This window comes from Cetorhinus maximus, chromosome 9, assembly GCF_964194155.1.
Source record: "Cetorhinus maximus chromosome 9, sCetMax3.hap1.1, whole genome shotgun sequence".
NCBI lineage: Eukaryota > Metazoa > Chordata > Chondrichthyes > Lamniformes > Cetorhinidae > Cetorhinus > Cetorhinus maximus.
The window spans coordinates 71,356,714-71,373,231 of record NC_135887.1 but is presented as its reverse complement, the minus strand read 5'-3'; the positions used below and the strand labels follow the sequence as shown (position 1 = coordinate 71,373,231).

Here is a 16,518-nt window from a genome sequence, read left to right as displayed (position 1 = left end):
AAGGCAAATAGAATGTTGAACTAAATAGGCAAAAAAAAAGAAAAGTACCAAACTGCGCAGTGCTCTAGTCTAATTGCAACTTGAATATTTCATGCAGTTTGGACATTAAGCCACAAGTGAAATATTTCACGCCCAGGCTGATCCTTTATATCCGAGAGCTGAGCTATGAAGCACCACTGGAGAAAGATAAATTTTAGCTTTGAGAGGAACTCAGTAACAGCATATAAGAACGTTAACTGGATAGTAAAAGTGAATCAAGAGTGCAAGTTCAAAACAGGAAAAGTCAAATTTATATTTGTTTTTCAAATAATCTTCATAGAAAAGAGTAAATTGTCCAATCTCGCCAAATTGTCCAATTGTTGGGCTGCTTTTGGAAAGAGCTGAGATTGGAGAATTGATGCGAGTGTTGTACCCGACACCCAATGCATTAAGTGCAGCTCTTTGCTAGGAGTGTAAGAACATTGATGGGAGATCAACACATGGGATTCACTTCTGGGAGGAGTAAAAGAGACAAAACCTGATGTCATTTAAGAAATAACTGGACGTGGCGATGGGAGAGGTAGCTGTTGCTATAATACGGGCTGAATGTCCTTCCTCATCTATGTCCACCTTGTGATTTTCTGACTTGCAAGATGAATGAATGAAATACTGTGAGTATTCATCTAGTGAGCTGACTACGTAACCCAAGAGCAGCAAATAATTGTCACTTGTGCAACAAATTGCTGCATTTTGTTTGGGGGTAGTTCTTGTTGGTGCTGCGGGATATGCAGTGATACTTTTGTAGTATGGTGATTAGCAGTTTATTCATGGCATTCGGCTCAGATGTTATTGCTGATGCAGTTGGAGAGGTTGAGAGAAGATGATGAGAGAGGGTCAGTGAAGGTTGAAGGGTGCTCAGTGAGTGAGAGACTGAGCTCAGTGTGTGTGAGAGAGAGTGAGCGAGAGAGAGACAGCTCAGTAAGAGCTGAAGAACTGAAATAAGCACTGGGCAATCTTGCTTTATGTAATCTGCAATAAAATAAGATATTTGGAAATTGACCAACTACTGCTTGTGAAGGTAAAAAGCTCCAAGGCAGTCGGACCTCTAATATCCCACTCTCTGTCTTGTACTGCCGAGCCAATGTCCTAAACCAGGCTAGTTTCATGAGCTTTAATTTTAGCTACCAGTCTTTATGTGAAACCTATCAAATGTCTCCTGGAAGCTAATATAAACCACATCCAGAGACATTTCCTTGTCTACTACATCAGTTACTTCCTCAAAAATTTATATTAGCTTTGTTAGAGGTGACCTACCCTTTACAAATCCACGTTAGCTCTCTCTAATCAGCTCTAAATGTTCACTCTGTCCTTAAATATAGATTCCCGTAACTCCCCCACAGCAGATGGCAGACTAAAATGTCTATAAAATCCTGGTTTTTCCCTCTTATTTTTCTTAAATAATGGAATTAAGTTTGCAATTTTCCAATCTAAAGGGACAATTCCTGACTAGAGAGAACTTTGGAAGATTATGGCTAAAACATCTGCAATTTCCGCACCTACTTCCTTTAAAACCTTGGGTTGGAAACCATTAGGACCTGGGGATTTGCCAGTCTATAGTGCCACTGATCCTGTTTTCTTGTTTACATTATCTTCAGTGAGTTCCAGTTCTTGATTCATTGTAATTTCCCCGGAATGAATATATTATCCTCTTCTCCTACTTTGGATACGGATACAGTAATTATTTACCAAGTCTGCCATATTTTCATTTGCAATGCTCTCCAAACCTATTTGTTACAGGGCCCATATTACCTTAACTAGCCTTTATCATTTAATTGTAAAAGATTTTGTGTTAATCTTGATATCCCTCACAAGTTTCTTTTTATATTTCCTTTTTGCAACTTGTAATGTCCCTTTTGTCTTCCATTGCCAGTCCCCTTTATATCCTAGTCCCCTGGATCTACACTATTCTTATACTCTTTTCCTTTCTTTTATGTTAACTCTCACCTCTTATGTCATGGTTGTTTTATTTGGTAAGTAGAACTCTTACCCCTTTGGTGTATATACTGTTCCTGTATTTTCTTTTTGATTGTATTATGATCAGTATTAGGTAAGTATTTCCCTACTGTTAAGATTAACTAAGTCTAGCTCATTGCTTATTACTAAATTTTTGTGGATGTGGTGCCGACAAAGCAGCCCGCTTGATTGGCACCACATCCACAAACATTCATTCTCTCCATCACCGACACACAGTAGCAGCAGTGTGTACCATCTACGAGATGCACTGCAGGAATTCACCGAGGCTCCTTAGACAGCACCTTCCAAACCCACGACCTCTACCATCTAGAAGGATAAGGGCAGCAGATAGATGGGAACACCACCATCTGCAAGTTCCCCACCAAGTCACTCATCATCCTGACTTGGAAATATATCGCCGTTCCTTCACTATTGCTGGGTCAAAATCCTGGAACTCCCTTACTAACAGTACTGTGGGTGTACCTACACCACATGGACTGCAGCAGTTCAATAAAGCAGCTCACCACCACCTTCTCAAGGGCAACTAGGTATGGGCAATAAATGCTGGCCCAGCCAGCGAAGTCCACATCCCGTGAATGAATTTTTAAAAATGATAAACCATCCCATCATTTTGGTTGTAGAACATTTTGCTCCAGAAAATTAGCTTGAAAGCACTCAAGAGACTCACAACTTATCTGACTTGAGCTACTTTGTTCTTCCTAACGTATATGAAAATTAATGTCTCCTATTAAAATAACATTGCCTTTTCTACAACCATTCTAATCTATGAGTGAGTCTGTTGTTGCCGCATCATTGCTGCTATCAGAAGACCTGTGACAACTTGCATTACAATTTTTAAATCCTTTCTTGACTGGCTGGTAATCATTAGCATGTGTTGCCAGTCAGAGAGCTCAGACAGGCTGGTGATGGTCAGTGTGTGGTACCATTCAGAGAGCTCAGACAGGCTGGTGATGGTCAGTGTGTGGTACCAGTTGAAGAGGTGACCAGGTGTGTTTTTCGAAGAGGTGACCAGGTATGTAGATGAGGGCAATGCATCTGACATAGTCTACTTGGACTTCAGCAAGGCTTCTGATAAGGTCCCACATGGGCGATTGATAACGAAGGTAAGAGCCCATGGGATCCAAGGCAATTTGGCAACTTGGATCCAGAATTGGCTGAGTGGCAGGAAGCAGAGGGTGATGGTTGAGGTGTGTTTTTGTGACTGGATGCCTTTGTCCAGTGGGGTTCCACAGGGATCGGTACTGGGTCCCTTGCTGTGTGTGGTATATATAAACGATTTAGACTTGAATATAGGAGGGTTGATCAGTAAGTTTGCGGATGACACGAGAATTGGTGGGGAGGTAAATAGTGAGGAGGATAGCCTAAGATTACAGGAGGATATAGATGGGCTGGTCAGATGGGCTGATCAGTGGCAAATGGAATTTAATCCGGATAAGTGTGAGATGATGCACTTGGGCAGGACAAACAAGGCATGGGAACGCACGATGAATGGTAGGACCCTGGGAAGTACCGAGGATCATGGTGCGCATGTCCACTGGTCCCTTAAGGTAGCGGGATAGGTAGATAAGGTGGTTAAGAAGGCATATGGGATACTTGCCTTTATTAGCTGAGGCATAGAATATAAGAGCAGGGAGGTTATGCTGGAACTGTATAAAATGCTGGTTAGGCCACAGCTAGAGTATTGCGTGCAGTTCTGGAATCCGCATTATAGGAAGGATGTGACTGCACTAGAGAGAGTGCAGAGGAGATTTACCAGGATGTTGCCTGGGCTGGAGAGTTTTAGTTATGAGGAGAGATTGGATAGACTGGGGTTATTTTCCCTGGAGCAGAGGAGATTGAGTGGGGACATGATTGAGGTGTATAAAATTATGAGGGGCATAGATAGGGTAGACAGGAAGGAACTTTCCCCCTTGGTAGAGGGATCAATAGATTTAAGGTAAGGGGCAGGAAGTTTAGAGGGAATGTGAAGAAGAATTTTTTTCACCCAGAGGGTGGTGGGAATCTGGAACTCACTGCCTGAAAGGGTGGTAGAGGCAGAAACCCTCATAACATTTAAGAAGTATTTGGATGTGCACTTACGATGCCATGGCATACAAGGCTATGGGCCTAGTGCTGGAAAATGGGATTAAAATTGTTAGGTACTTGTTTGACTGGCACAGGCTCAATGGGCCAAAGGGCCTTTTTCTATGCTGTAGACCTCTATGACTGTATGGCTAACCTGGCTGATGGTAAACAATAGGACAGTTTACACCTTTCCAGAAAGCCTTCAATATCAATGTGTAACTATTGTCCATTTGTTCAATAGATAAACCAGAAAAGACATGAGTCAGGATAGAGGAGGTTCACACAACTTAAATGGAAGAGTAAACATTGCGTTTGTGATTTTTAAACAGTAAAAAGCAGTAGGTTAATTTCGGGGGGTTTTCTGAATAGATTGCTCAGATTCTTACATTCAGACAGGGCTGGCTGTTTCTTGTAAATTGATGAGGTTGTTTTTGAATAATTTGAACCGTTGATAATGGTGAGTTCTATTTAGATTTGTCATGTTTAGATTGGTAGGATGGTATGTGTATTGGGAAATTTCTGTTTCAATTAGGATGCTTGTGTTTAGGTTGGGAGATTGCTATGTTTAGTTTGGGGATATGCTGGTCATTGGATTGAGGAGGTTATTGCATGTAGATAAGGGGAGTTTGTTTGTTTGGTAAAGTGCAGCTCCTTTGGGGTAATAATTTGTAGTGCTGAGAACATTGTTCCAAAACTGGGGAGGTTGCGAGGTATTGATTATGTAGATTAGTCTGTGTGGATTGGGGAGGTTGCAGTGTGTGTGGATTGGGGAGGTTGCTGTGTGTGTGTGGATTGGGGGGGTTGCTGTGTGTGTAGATTGCGGAGGTTGCTGTGTGTGTGTGGATTGGGGAGGTTGCTGTGTGTGTGAATTGGGGAAGTTGCTGTGTGTGTGGACTGGGGAGGTTGCTGTGTGTGTGGATTGGGGAGGTTGCTGTGTGTGTGTGTGTGGATTGGGGAGGTTGCTGTGTGTGTGGATTGGGGAGGTTGCTGTGTGTGTGTGGATTGGGGAGGTTGCTGTGTGTGTGGTTTGGGGAGGTTGCTGTGTGTGTGGATTGGGGAGGTTGCTGTGTGTGTGGATTGGGGAGGTTGCTGTGTGTGTGGATTGGGGAGGTTGCTGTGTGTGTGTGGATTGCGGAGGTTGCTGTGTGTGTGGTTTGGGGAGGTTGCTGCGTGTGTGGATTGGGGAGGTTGCTGTGTGTGTGTGGATTGCGGAGGTTGCTGTGTGTGTGTGGATTGGGGAGGTTGCTGTGTGTGTGGATTGGGGAGGTTGCTGTGTATGTGTGGATTGGGGAGGTTGCTGTGTGGATTGGGGAGGTTGCTGTGTGTGTGGATTGGGGAGGTTGCTGCGTGTGTGGATTGGGGAGGTTGCTGTGTGTGTGTGGATTGGGGAGGTTGCTGTGTGTGTGGATTGGGGAGGTTGCTGTGTGTGTGGATTGGGGAGGTTGCTGTGTGTGTGGATTGGGGAGGTTGCTCTGTGTGTGGATTGGGGAGGTTGCTGTGTGTGTGGGTTGGGGAGGTTGCTGTGTGTGTGGGTTGGGGAGGTTGCTGTGTGGATTGGGGAGGTTGCTGTGTGTGTGTGGACTGGGGAGGTTGCTGTGTGTGTGGATTGGGGAGGTTGCTGTGTGTGTGGATTGGGGAGGTTGCTGTGTGTGTGGAATGGGGAGGTTGCTGTGTGTGTGTGGATTGGGAAGGTTGCTGTGTGTGTGTGGATTGGGGAGGTTGCTGTGTGTGTGTGGATTGGGGAGGTTGCTGTGTGTGTGTGAATTGGGGAGGTTGCTGTGTGTGTGGTTTGGGGAGGTTGCTGTGTGTGTGTGGATTGGGGAGGTTGCTGTGTGTGTGGATTGGGGAGGTTGCTGTGTGTGTGGATTGAGGAGGTTGCTGTGTGTGTGGTTTGGGGAGGTTGCTGTGTGTGTGGATTAGGGAGGTTGCTGTGTGTGTGGATTGGGGAGGTTGCTGTGTGTGTGGATTGGGGAGGTTGCTGTGTGTGTGGATTGGGGAGGTTGCTGTGTGTGTGGATTGGGGAGGTTGCTGTGTGTGTAGATTGGGGAGGTTGCTGTGTTTGTGGATTGGGGAGGTTGCTGTGTTTGTGGATTGGGAAGGTTGCTGTGTGGATTGGGGAGGTTGCTGTGTGTGTGGATTGGGGAGGTTGCTGTGTGTGTGGATTGGGGAGGTTGCTGTGTGTATGGATTGGGGAGGTTGCTGTGTGTGTGGATTGGGGAGGTTGCTGTGTGTGTGGATTGGGGAGGTTGCTGTGTGTGTGGAATGGGGAGGTTGTTGTGTGTGTGGATTGGGGAGGTTTCTGTGTGTGTGTGGATTGGGGAGGTTGCTGTGTGTGTGTGGATTGGGGAGGTTGCTGTGTGTGTGGTTTGGGGAGGTTGCTCTGTGTGTGGTTTGGGGAGGTTCTGTTGGGATTGCAGAGCCTGTGCTGTTTGGCTGGAGAGTGTCGGGGAGGTTGTTGATGTCTTTGTCAACTTCTTAGGTTTTTATTTGATGATATAACTCTAGATGATGTTGAAGATTGTCCAAGTGCTTACCGATTACTTGTGATTTAACTGTGACATTGAATGGGAACAGCATGCTATTGGAAAAGCAACCTAAAGAGAAAATAGAAACATTATTTCCTTTTCTTCAAGGTTTGTGAGAAAGATGGTTAAGTCTTGAAGTAAATCGTTGATCTCAATGCTAACATCAAGTGGTCCTGCGTTATAATTATTGTCATCAAATGTTCCAACTCATTGCTGTGTTCATTGTGGTTGTGCAGCGATTTTCCACATTTCATACCAAAATAGGATCAGCACCAGAGGACAAGATTGTTTCAGTTCTGGTCATGGAATTACACTTAATCAGACATGAATCTTCCCTCTGGAGGTCACAGGTATCTGGCTTTGCAAAACATGCAGAGAGAATTGGCGTCTTGGATTTAGATTATTCAGCCATGTTGCATATTATGTAGGTTCAGTAATGGGTCCAGAGTCAGCTACAGAGTCAACCTAGATGAACGTCCTTCTCTGACAGCAGGAGAGTAATCACCTCAAGTTTCAACTATTTTATAAAGCAAAAATAAAAATACCTGGAAAAACTCAGCAGGTCTGGCAGCATCTGCGGAGAGGAACACAGTTAACGTTTCGAGTCTTCAACAGAGTCATACGGACTCGAAACATTAACTGTGTTCCTCCCCGCAGATGCTACCAGACCTGCTGAGTTTTTCCAGGTATTTTTATTTTTGTTTTGGATTTCCAGCATCCGCAGTGTTTTGCTTTCAACTATTTTATATTAAAAATCACTAGAAAAGACTTGTCCTGACATTGGGTGCTATAAATATTTATTTCATGGAAAGAAAAGAAAGCCAGCATGGTGATGATGGACTGAATGGCCTCCTCTGAGATGTAAGCATTCTATGATTCTAAAACAAATCACCCAAGCACTTTATTCTGGCTAAGATCTCAGCTGGTGCATATTACTATATCTTCTGAATTGCCAAGCGGAGTGCTCTGAGGGACTATTAGGGCCATTTTTGAGGTTCTTGTCTCAGAGCTAAGTGAAAATTGATGGGTTTACCAGTAATTCCAGCTGCCACTGTATGAGAAAGCAGTTTCCACCTGACATTCCCCCTTTTCCCCAGCAGAACCAATAAGAGTTTGAAATGACAACGAAAAGACTCTAGTAGGATGTGAATCATCCTACAGATGTGTGTATCCTTGTCGGAAAGACTTTCCTCCTTAGAAATTTTCAATAAATTGATCAAATGATCAAGCATTGTTTGATCAAGCATTATTCATTGTGCTGAGTGACAGGGAACAATGATTGCTGAGTCTGAATGACAAGGCAGCTTTGTACTCAGTGTCAGCTTTGGCTCATTGGTAGCACTCTAGGTCTGAGATCCAAAAGTAGCAGATTTATGGTCCCACTTTAAAGACTTGGGCACAAAATCGAGACTGACTTCAGTGCACAGTTGAGAGAATGCTGCAGTGTTACAAGTGCATCTTTCGAATGAGGTGTTAGATCCACCAGGTGAGTGGAAATGATTCCATGGCACGATTTCAAAGAACAGCAGCAAAGTTCTCCTTGGTTTTCCCTCCAGAATGTATCTCTCAACCAATATCACTTATACAGTTTACCTGTTCATTATTACATTGCTGTTTATAGGACATTGCTGTGCGCAAACTGACTTCTACCTTTCCAACACTACAACCGGAATGACCATACTTCACTAGTACATCATTGGCTGTGAAGAATATTGGGATGTCCTGAGGCTGAGAAAGATGCCTTTCTTTGTTTCCTTTCTCCCAGATGTGAAAATTTTGGTTGGGGGGAACTGAGACAATACTGCAGGGCACCAGTTGGATTAAGTAGAAATTATGACTGGACATATTCTGCAAGGTGTGTGCAGGAAAGGACTTGCTTGGCCAATTTTCATTCCATGTTTACTTATGTCCTTGTGTCTGGCATTCAATAGCAAAGTGAAGCATCTCACAGGGCTGCTGATGCCTATTAGGCTGCAAGTAGCTCCTTGACACCTCAGTATGAAACCCTCTCAGCAGCCGGAAGGATCAATTCCATGAGATGCCTGCACATGTCTCAGTTGCCCTTGGGCAGGCTTGTCCAATCCGCAGTCTGTGGGCCAGATTGTGGCCCGCGAAGCCCCTCAGGCCCCCATGGCCACTGGTCAACATGCCGGTGAGACGGTAAGTGAAATTGAAGATTTCTGTGAGGGACTACTCATCCAATCACAGGCCATTCCTCTCCCTCACTAGAGGGCCTATCAACAGCAAACATGGGAGAGAAACAGACTGTGATTGGGGGAGCAGGGAACACCAAGGGGGAAAAGAAGAGGATTTCAGAAAGGTGATAGAGAGAGAGAGAGAGAGTGTGTGTGTGGGGCACAAGAGACTCACTTTTCCCTGGCTCTAAGAGAGAGAGAGAGAAAGTGGGGGAGAGAGACAGAGAGAATGAGAGAGGGTGGGGGAGAGAGAGGGGGTGGGAGAGAGAGAGCTTTATTTTTGCTCAGCAAGTTGTTTCTTTTGTTCATACCTCATTTTTTTTGAAAATCACGTTTAATGTTGTACCAAACCTTATCTTTCCAAAATTTGTTCATCGGCTCCTTGGGTGTGAGAAAAATGGAAATGTGGCCCCTCCACACAAAAAGGCTGGACAAGCCTGCCCTTGGCTATAGTCCAGTGTACCAGCTAGTGTACACAAACCAGGAAATGATTCTGAATAGGTTAGTTCTGTCTGCAGGTGAATGACTCAAAGCTGTCTGTACGTTTACACAGATGGGCATTAATTCAACAAGTTTACGTATGAGATTAGAAAACTGGCATGTCATGCTGAGACAGTAATAGGTGTGGTTTATTGTGCATTGTGGGAGAACACCAAGTCTAACCCACTTTGTGGTTGTTCTGAGAATGTTTAGTTCTGACCCAACGTGGCATCATTCCAGCATGTGTCAAACTAAAGCTCAGGGGAGATTTATCTCTTCTCACTCAGCAGGAACATAGGAACAAAGAAATTAGGAACAGAAGGAGGCCATTCGGCCATTTGAGCCTGCTCCCCCATTCAAGTCAACCATGGCTGATCTCCTACCTCAGCACCATGTTCCGCACTATCACTGTAATCCTTTGATGTCATTAGTAATTAGAAATCCTTCGATCTCAGTCTTGAACATGCTCAATGACTGAGCCTCCACATCTCCCTGGTGTAGAGAATGTCACCTTCTGAGTGAAGAAATTCCCCCTCATTCTCAGTCCTGAATGACCGGCCTCTTATTCTGAGACTGTGTCTCCTGTTTCTGGACACCCCATCCAGGGGAAACATCCTTCCTGCATCTGCCCTGTTGAGCCCTGTAAGAATTTTGTACGTTCCAGTGAGATAGAGGCAATGAGGAGCAGGCAATCGGTTAAATTGAAGCATTTACACTTGTCATTCTGTACCCGGTGATCTCTGATGGTAACACCACAGGTTTTGATGGGGGATGAGTTGCTCACTAGAAGCATCTGATGTCAGTAGAAATCACCTTCCCCCGCCCACCCCAACAATCCCCAATATGATCCTGACCAGGGTCTGAGTGAGGAAGCCCCCATAGCTTTCCCACTGGGCTGAAGCAGGCTGGTGGGAAGGCTACTTCCAGGTATGTAACGTTGCTATATGGGGCCAGAAAAGCTTCGCATTACAGCCTCTCCTCCAACAGACTTTGCCTCCTCCCTTTCCTGTATGCCCAATCCTGCAAGACCCTGCTGCCCCTCTTCCCCCACCATTTACCTGAACGCTGATGGTGGTCAAGGGCTGCACTAGCAACCGTTCACATTCTCCCTTCACTCCTTTCACCTGAAACCTTCTCGGGGTTACCATTGAACTGGAAGATTCATCAGTATTCCCAGCTCCACTGATCCTGCCCCCTTCTATTTTTAGCATTCTCCAAATGCTGACAGAAAGTGAAACAGGAATTCAACAACTTCATGAAGTTCAAAGCAAAATACTGCGGATGCTGGAAATCTAGAATAAAAACAAAAATACCTGGAAAAACTCAGCAGGTCTGACAGCATCTGTGGAGAGGGATACAGTTGACGTTTCGAGTTCGTATGACCCTTCATCAGAGCTAAGACATATAGAAATGAGATGAAATATAAGCTGGTAGAAGGAGGTGGGACAGGAGAGCTCGACAGGGGGCCAGTGATAGGTGGAGGCCAAGACGAGACTGCCAAAGATGTCATAGAGAAAAGGACAAAGGGGTGTTGACGGTGGTGATATTATCTAAAGGATGTGCTAATGGAGACATTAAGGGAAGCAAGCAGGACAAGCAAGTCCTCCATCCCCACCCCCTTTCCAATCCCCCTTTTTCCAATATTTTATAATTTTTTTTACAACTATATTTTTTTCTTTTCCCTCCTATTTTTAAATTGATTTTGATCTATTGTTTCATCTCCACCTTTTAGCCCATTTCGGTCCCTTCCCGCCCACCCCAACCACACTAGGGCCATCTACCACTTGCTCGTCCTGCTTGCTACCCTTAATGTCCCCATTAGTACATTCCTTAGATAATATCACCACCGTCAACACCCCTTTGTCCTTTTGTCTATGACATCTTTGGCAGTCTCTTCTTGGCCTCCATCTATCACTGGCCCCCTATCAAGCTTTCCTGTCCCACCCCCTTCTACTAGCTTATATTTCATCTCATTTCTATATGTCTTAGTTCTGATAAAGGGTCATAAGGACTCGAAATGTCAACTGTGTCCCTCTCCGCAGATGCTGTCAGACCTGCTGAGTTTTTCCAGGTATTTTTGTTTTTGTTCATGAAGTTCAAAGTCTGTTCTTTGTAGCTTAACTCAATGAATATATTTTCTAACAATTAGACCACGTGATTGCTCAACTTAAATTGACCTGCTGTGTGAGATCTTCATGCCTCCAGACCAAGTGCACAGGATTCCAGATAAGACAAACATCTCCATACTAAAGAATAATATTGCAGAGAGCCAAAAAAGTGGGGGTGGGCAATTGTGCAAGACTGAAAAATCCGATTTAGTAATGCAGAATTCTCAAGACACTTTGTGATGTGATACTGAAAAAATATCTGATCAACTTTGTGTCCTGGCATAGCTATTGATGTTACACTGTTTAAACCTATGTCTGCCTTATATTACTACTTGTAGTTGGTAATAATGTTGGTGGTGATGACTTACCTTACTGCTGACGAGTGGCAATAACATTTACAATTTAAGATTCTGAGGGGGCTTGATGGGGTAGATGCTGAGAGGTTGCTTTCTAGAGGATCTAGAACTAGGGGCACAATTTAAAAATAAGGGGGTCTCCCATTTAAGGTGGAGATGAAGAAATATTTCTTCTCTCAGGGGGTCATTAGTCTGTGGAATTCTCTTCCCCAGAGAGCAGGAGAAACTGGGTCATTGAATACATTCAAGGCTGAGTTAGACAGGTTTTTGAATGACAAGGGAGACATGGGTCATGAGGGCAGACAGGAAAGTGGCATTAAGGGCATGTTCAGATCAGCTATGATCTTATTGAATGGCAGAGAACAGGCTCGATGGGCTGAATTGCTTTTTCCTGCACCTATTTCTTATGATCTTATGAACATTTAAGTTTAAGTAGTTTAATAAAACTGTCTTAGTTGAGCGTAGTGGCTGAACGACTTGCTTAATTGATACTTAATAGGCAAAAAAGATAGCACTGTGGTACAAAGATACTTGCCTCTCTGCTCTGTCATCAATGGCTGTCCATTTGGGGGTAAGTACTTGCTGCTCCACTTTAAGCTCCTAAGGTTGTTAAAGAGAAGTGGACCCAAAGGTCCAGTTGCTTGGTTGAAATGATCAACAGTCAGAGAACACAGCTGTTCTCCAGTAACGTCAAAGTCTTGAAAGCGAATACAGTTAGCGTCCAACTGATTGATGTCCAATATGTGTTGGAGCCACTCCCACACTTGGTACTTGGTCCATAGCTGTGGATGAGTGTGATGCCACGAGCTTCTAGCATACTCAACTGAAGCTGGAGGATACAAAAGCAATGTGAATATTTATATCAAAAAGTTCAAATGTGTAATAGCAGCAGAGTCAGTGAGGCTGAATTCTCCTGGTCCTGCAGAGGTGCGTTAGGAGACAGAACCAGAGCAAAGTTGGAAAATGACATGTTGGGTTGACCGTCTGATACATTCAAGTCTTTGAGGGACTTTGCTGGAGGTGGGGGCAGGGGCTACCCATCCATCAGTGACAGGTAGCTGCTTAGGCCCAGTGTTAGGCCAACTGGGGGAAAGTTATTGACACCAAGGGGATCTTCTTGACAGCGGCCTGGCCTCCTGTTGAGGCTGCAACCCAGCCTTTAACTTACAGATGCCTCCCAGCGGCATGCCGAGGGGATCCATCGACACTGTCTCTCACTCACCCAAGCGTGAACTGGCTGGGATGTGGTGGACACATTTGTGGGGCTCCCCACCAGTCTGACAGCTATGGCAATACGTCTTTTTTAAATTTTCCCCAATGCTGCAGAAAGCACATCCATTTTGAGAAGCTCTGTGGTCTCCCATCCGCCTCAGCAGTGTCCACCTCTCCCCATGGAGCTGCCGGCCTGACATCACTGTCAGCCCTCCCACTGGACATCCTGTTTCTCAGGCCCACAAGCCGCCCTTACGTAGCCGGGCTTCCAGGCGGCGACTTCTGAACGGGCCGCCTCCAGGAGGATTGTAACCAGCATCCTGCCACGGCCACTTCTGGATTCCTGATGTCAGGATCATGACTCAGCTGGACAAAGCCAGCCCAGTGCGAGCCTGGTGCAGTGTAAGCCATGGGTTAGCGTGGAGCACTCGCTCTGAGTATGAAGGTTGTGGGTTCAAGTCTCAATTCAGAGACTTGAGCATAAAATGTAAGCTGACCTCCAGTACAGTTCTGAGGGAGTGAGGTGCTGTCTTTTGCATAAACTGAGGCCCTGTCTACCCTCAGCTGCATGGAAAAGACCCCATGGCATTATTTTGAATGGGCCATGAAATCAGTGGTCCTGGCCAACGTATATCCCTCACTTAAAATCACGAGAAGAAGATTACTTATGGTCATGTTGCTGTTTGTGGGCACTGGTGCAGGTTGGCTGCCAGGTTTCTTATATTTAAAGTGTATTACATTTCAAAAAGTACTTCATTGGCTGTAAAGTGCAATATAAATACAAATCTTTCTTTCTGACTGAGGCGGGAAGGTAAATTTTTCTGGCTCATGAGACCACAAATGAATGCTGCCACTTTCTTTCCATTCGTAACACCATGATGGGGTATTCCTGTCAAAACAAATATCTGCTACTGGGCAGCCCCTGACAAAAGCTTCAGCACAGTAACACTGATAAGTGTGGAGAGGTCAGTAGCAAAGAATACAGAGCTTGAAGGTAGATTACTGATTCTTTTTATCAGCATTTCCTTTTTGTTTGCTACTGCTGTGTTTTGTTGAGTTTTGGAAAAGATTTTCATTTTGAACAGTGTGTTCTGATGCTGTTTTCGACGCAATGGCTTGGATCAGGTTACTGGTTGCAAAGGAACTGAGACGGGGAGGGTTTCTGTAATGGGCTGCTCTCACTGCAGATCTCCCCAGCTCAGTCTCAGGGGGCAGGAGTTTCCCTTTGTTGGGCAGGCAGACCCGGGAGCGGCCGCGAAATGGACCGCTGCCCGCGATTTCACGCTAGCTGGCCAATTAGCAGCCAGCCAGCACTGAAAGGCTCAGCACTGCCGGGATGGGGGCGGGAGGAGGGACAGCACCGAGATCTACACGTACGAGGGAGCGCGCGCTGACAGCTCCCTGAGGGCACAGAGCTGCCTCAGGCAGCTGAAGCTTTGGGCAAAGGAAAGTAAAGATTTAATAAATGATATAAACAAGTCACATGAAGAGGGACGTGTTTGAAATGAAGTGGAAAATTTTTTTGTATTTTTTTTTAACTTACCGTTGGAAATCGCATCCCTCCCGCGGATGAGGTTTCGTAAAAAATTCAAAGGCTGCCTGGCCGATTCGCCTGCCCGCCAAGCATAAAGTTGGATGGGCAACGAAAAATGCAAATTAATTCATTGCTTAAGGGCCTTAATAGGTCTCTTAATTGTCGGCAGGTACACTGCTGACACTCACGAGTACCCGCTGACTGAAGGATCGCCAGTGCACGATGACGTCGGGATGCTTACCCAACGTCATCGCACATGATTTTATGCCTGATCGGGTTGGGTGCGCGCCCGCCTGACCAACGTAAAATCCTGCCCAGGATCTGCAGCAAAGCAACACCCTAGCGAGGTCAGCAGCCTTTACCATTTAAATAAAAATTGCTTTTAAAATATCAATGGTTAAGCATTTTTTAATCAATTGATAAGGAGCAGAGTAATGTTGAAAGGGGCACAATGAATGTTGGAATGGCAGTGCAAGAACATTCCAGCACTATCCATCAGTAGATAGTTCATTGCACTTGTGTCAGCCTTGGCTCATCGGGAGCACTGTGATCCCTGAATCATAGCTTTAAGTCACACTTCAGTACAACATCTAGGCTAACACTCCATTGCAGTACTGAAGGTGTGCTGCACTGTCAGAGGTGCCGTTTTTTTGGATGAGATATTAACCTGAGACTCTACGTGTACTCTGAGGGAGATGTAAAAGAGCCCAGGGCTGTATTTGAAGAAGAGCAGGAGAGGCCACTTTTTCTGATATTTCATGGGATGTGGGCCTCTTTGGCCAACATTTATTGCCCATTCCTAATTGTCCTTGAGAAAGTGGTGGTGAGCTGCCTTCTTGAACTGCAGCAGTCCATGTGATGTAGGTACACCCGCAGTGCTGTTAGGAAGGGAGTTCCTGGATTTTGACCCAGCGATAATGAAGGAACGGCGATATATTTCCAAGTCAGGTTGGTGAGTGACTTGGAGGGGAACTTGCAGGTGGTGGTGTTCCCATGTGTCTGCTGCCTTTGTCCTTCTAGATGGTAATGGACATGGGTTTGGAAGGTGATATCGAAGGAGCCTTGGTGAATTCCTGCAGTGCATCTTGTAGATGGTGTACGCTGCTGCTATTGTGCGTCAGTGGTGGAAGGAGTAAATGTTTGTGGATGTGGTGCCAATCAAGTGGGCTGCTTTGTCCTGGATGGTGTCAAGCTTCTTGAGCGTTGTTGGAGCTGCACTCATTCAGGCAAGTGGGAAGTGTTCCATCCCACTCCTGACTTGTGGCTTGTGGATGGTGGAGAGGCTTTAAGAAGTCAGGAAGTGAATTACTTGCCTCAGAATTCCTTGGTGCCCTGGTCAGTATTTATCACTCAACGAACATGAGAGTCATGTCTCTCATTGCTATGTGTGAGACCTTGCTGTGTGCAGATTGACTTCCACATTTCCTACCTTATAACAGTGACTACACTTCCAAAAGTACTTCATTGGCTGCGAAGCACTTTGAGACCTCCTGAGGCTGTGAATGACGCTGCATAAATGCAACTTCTTATCTTTTCGAGGTAGTGTAAAGGAACACTAACCTTTTTCCACACTGAATCAATGATAAGTCTCCATAAAGATAAAGAAGTTGTTGGCTGGGAACGTTTCCACCTTGGGCTTTGTCAAGCTAAGTGGAGTTGGATGATTTTAACTCCTCATATGCACTGCTCCCAGGCAAGTGAGGGGGTATAAAATCGACATCTGGAGAATTTCCCTCCACATTTGAAATTATGCAGATTAACCCTTTTGAGTACTGAATGTCTTCTGGAACTTGTAAGTCTGTTAACTGGCAAAAATTAAGAACTTTCAAAGAGTGCCAGAGACTGATTTGCCCCACCCATATTTGGTTCTTTCTTTAAAACAGAAACATTGTCACTAGCTTTTTAAAAGCTGGCAAAAACACACATCTCTTAAACTGTTGTGTATTTGACTGCGGGATACTTGTGGTTCACATCCTTGTGTGATCATTGATCAAAGCCTAGCAGCTGGTACTGCAGTAGCCCTTATCTTTG

At 45.1% G+C, this 16,518-nt stretch overlaps 1 protein-coding gene across 1 annotated transcript in view; it reads right to left on the bottom strand.

Annotated features, from left to right (window-relative positions):
• The window catches only part of ehf (ets homologous factor), a 91,654-nt gene that overhangs the window by 40,244 nt on the left and 34,892 nt on the right, over positions 1 to 16,518 (bottom strand). The window contains exons 3-4 of the mRNA XM_078547851.1: positions 12,277 to 12,570; positions 6,612 to 6,671 (exon numbers count right to left, since the gene is read on the bottom strand). Coding sequence (XP_078403977.1) covers positions 6,612 to 6,671; positions 12,277 to 12,570 — 354 coding nt within the window. The remainder of the gene's footprint in view (positions 1 to 6,611; positions 6,672 to 12,276; positions 12,571 to 16,518) is intronic.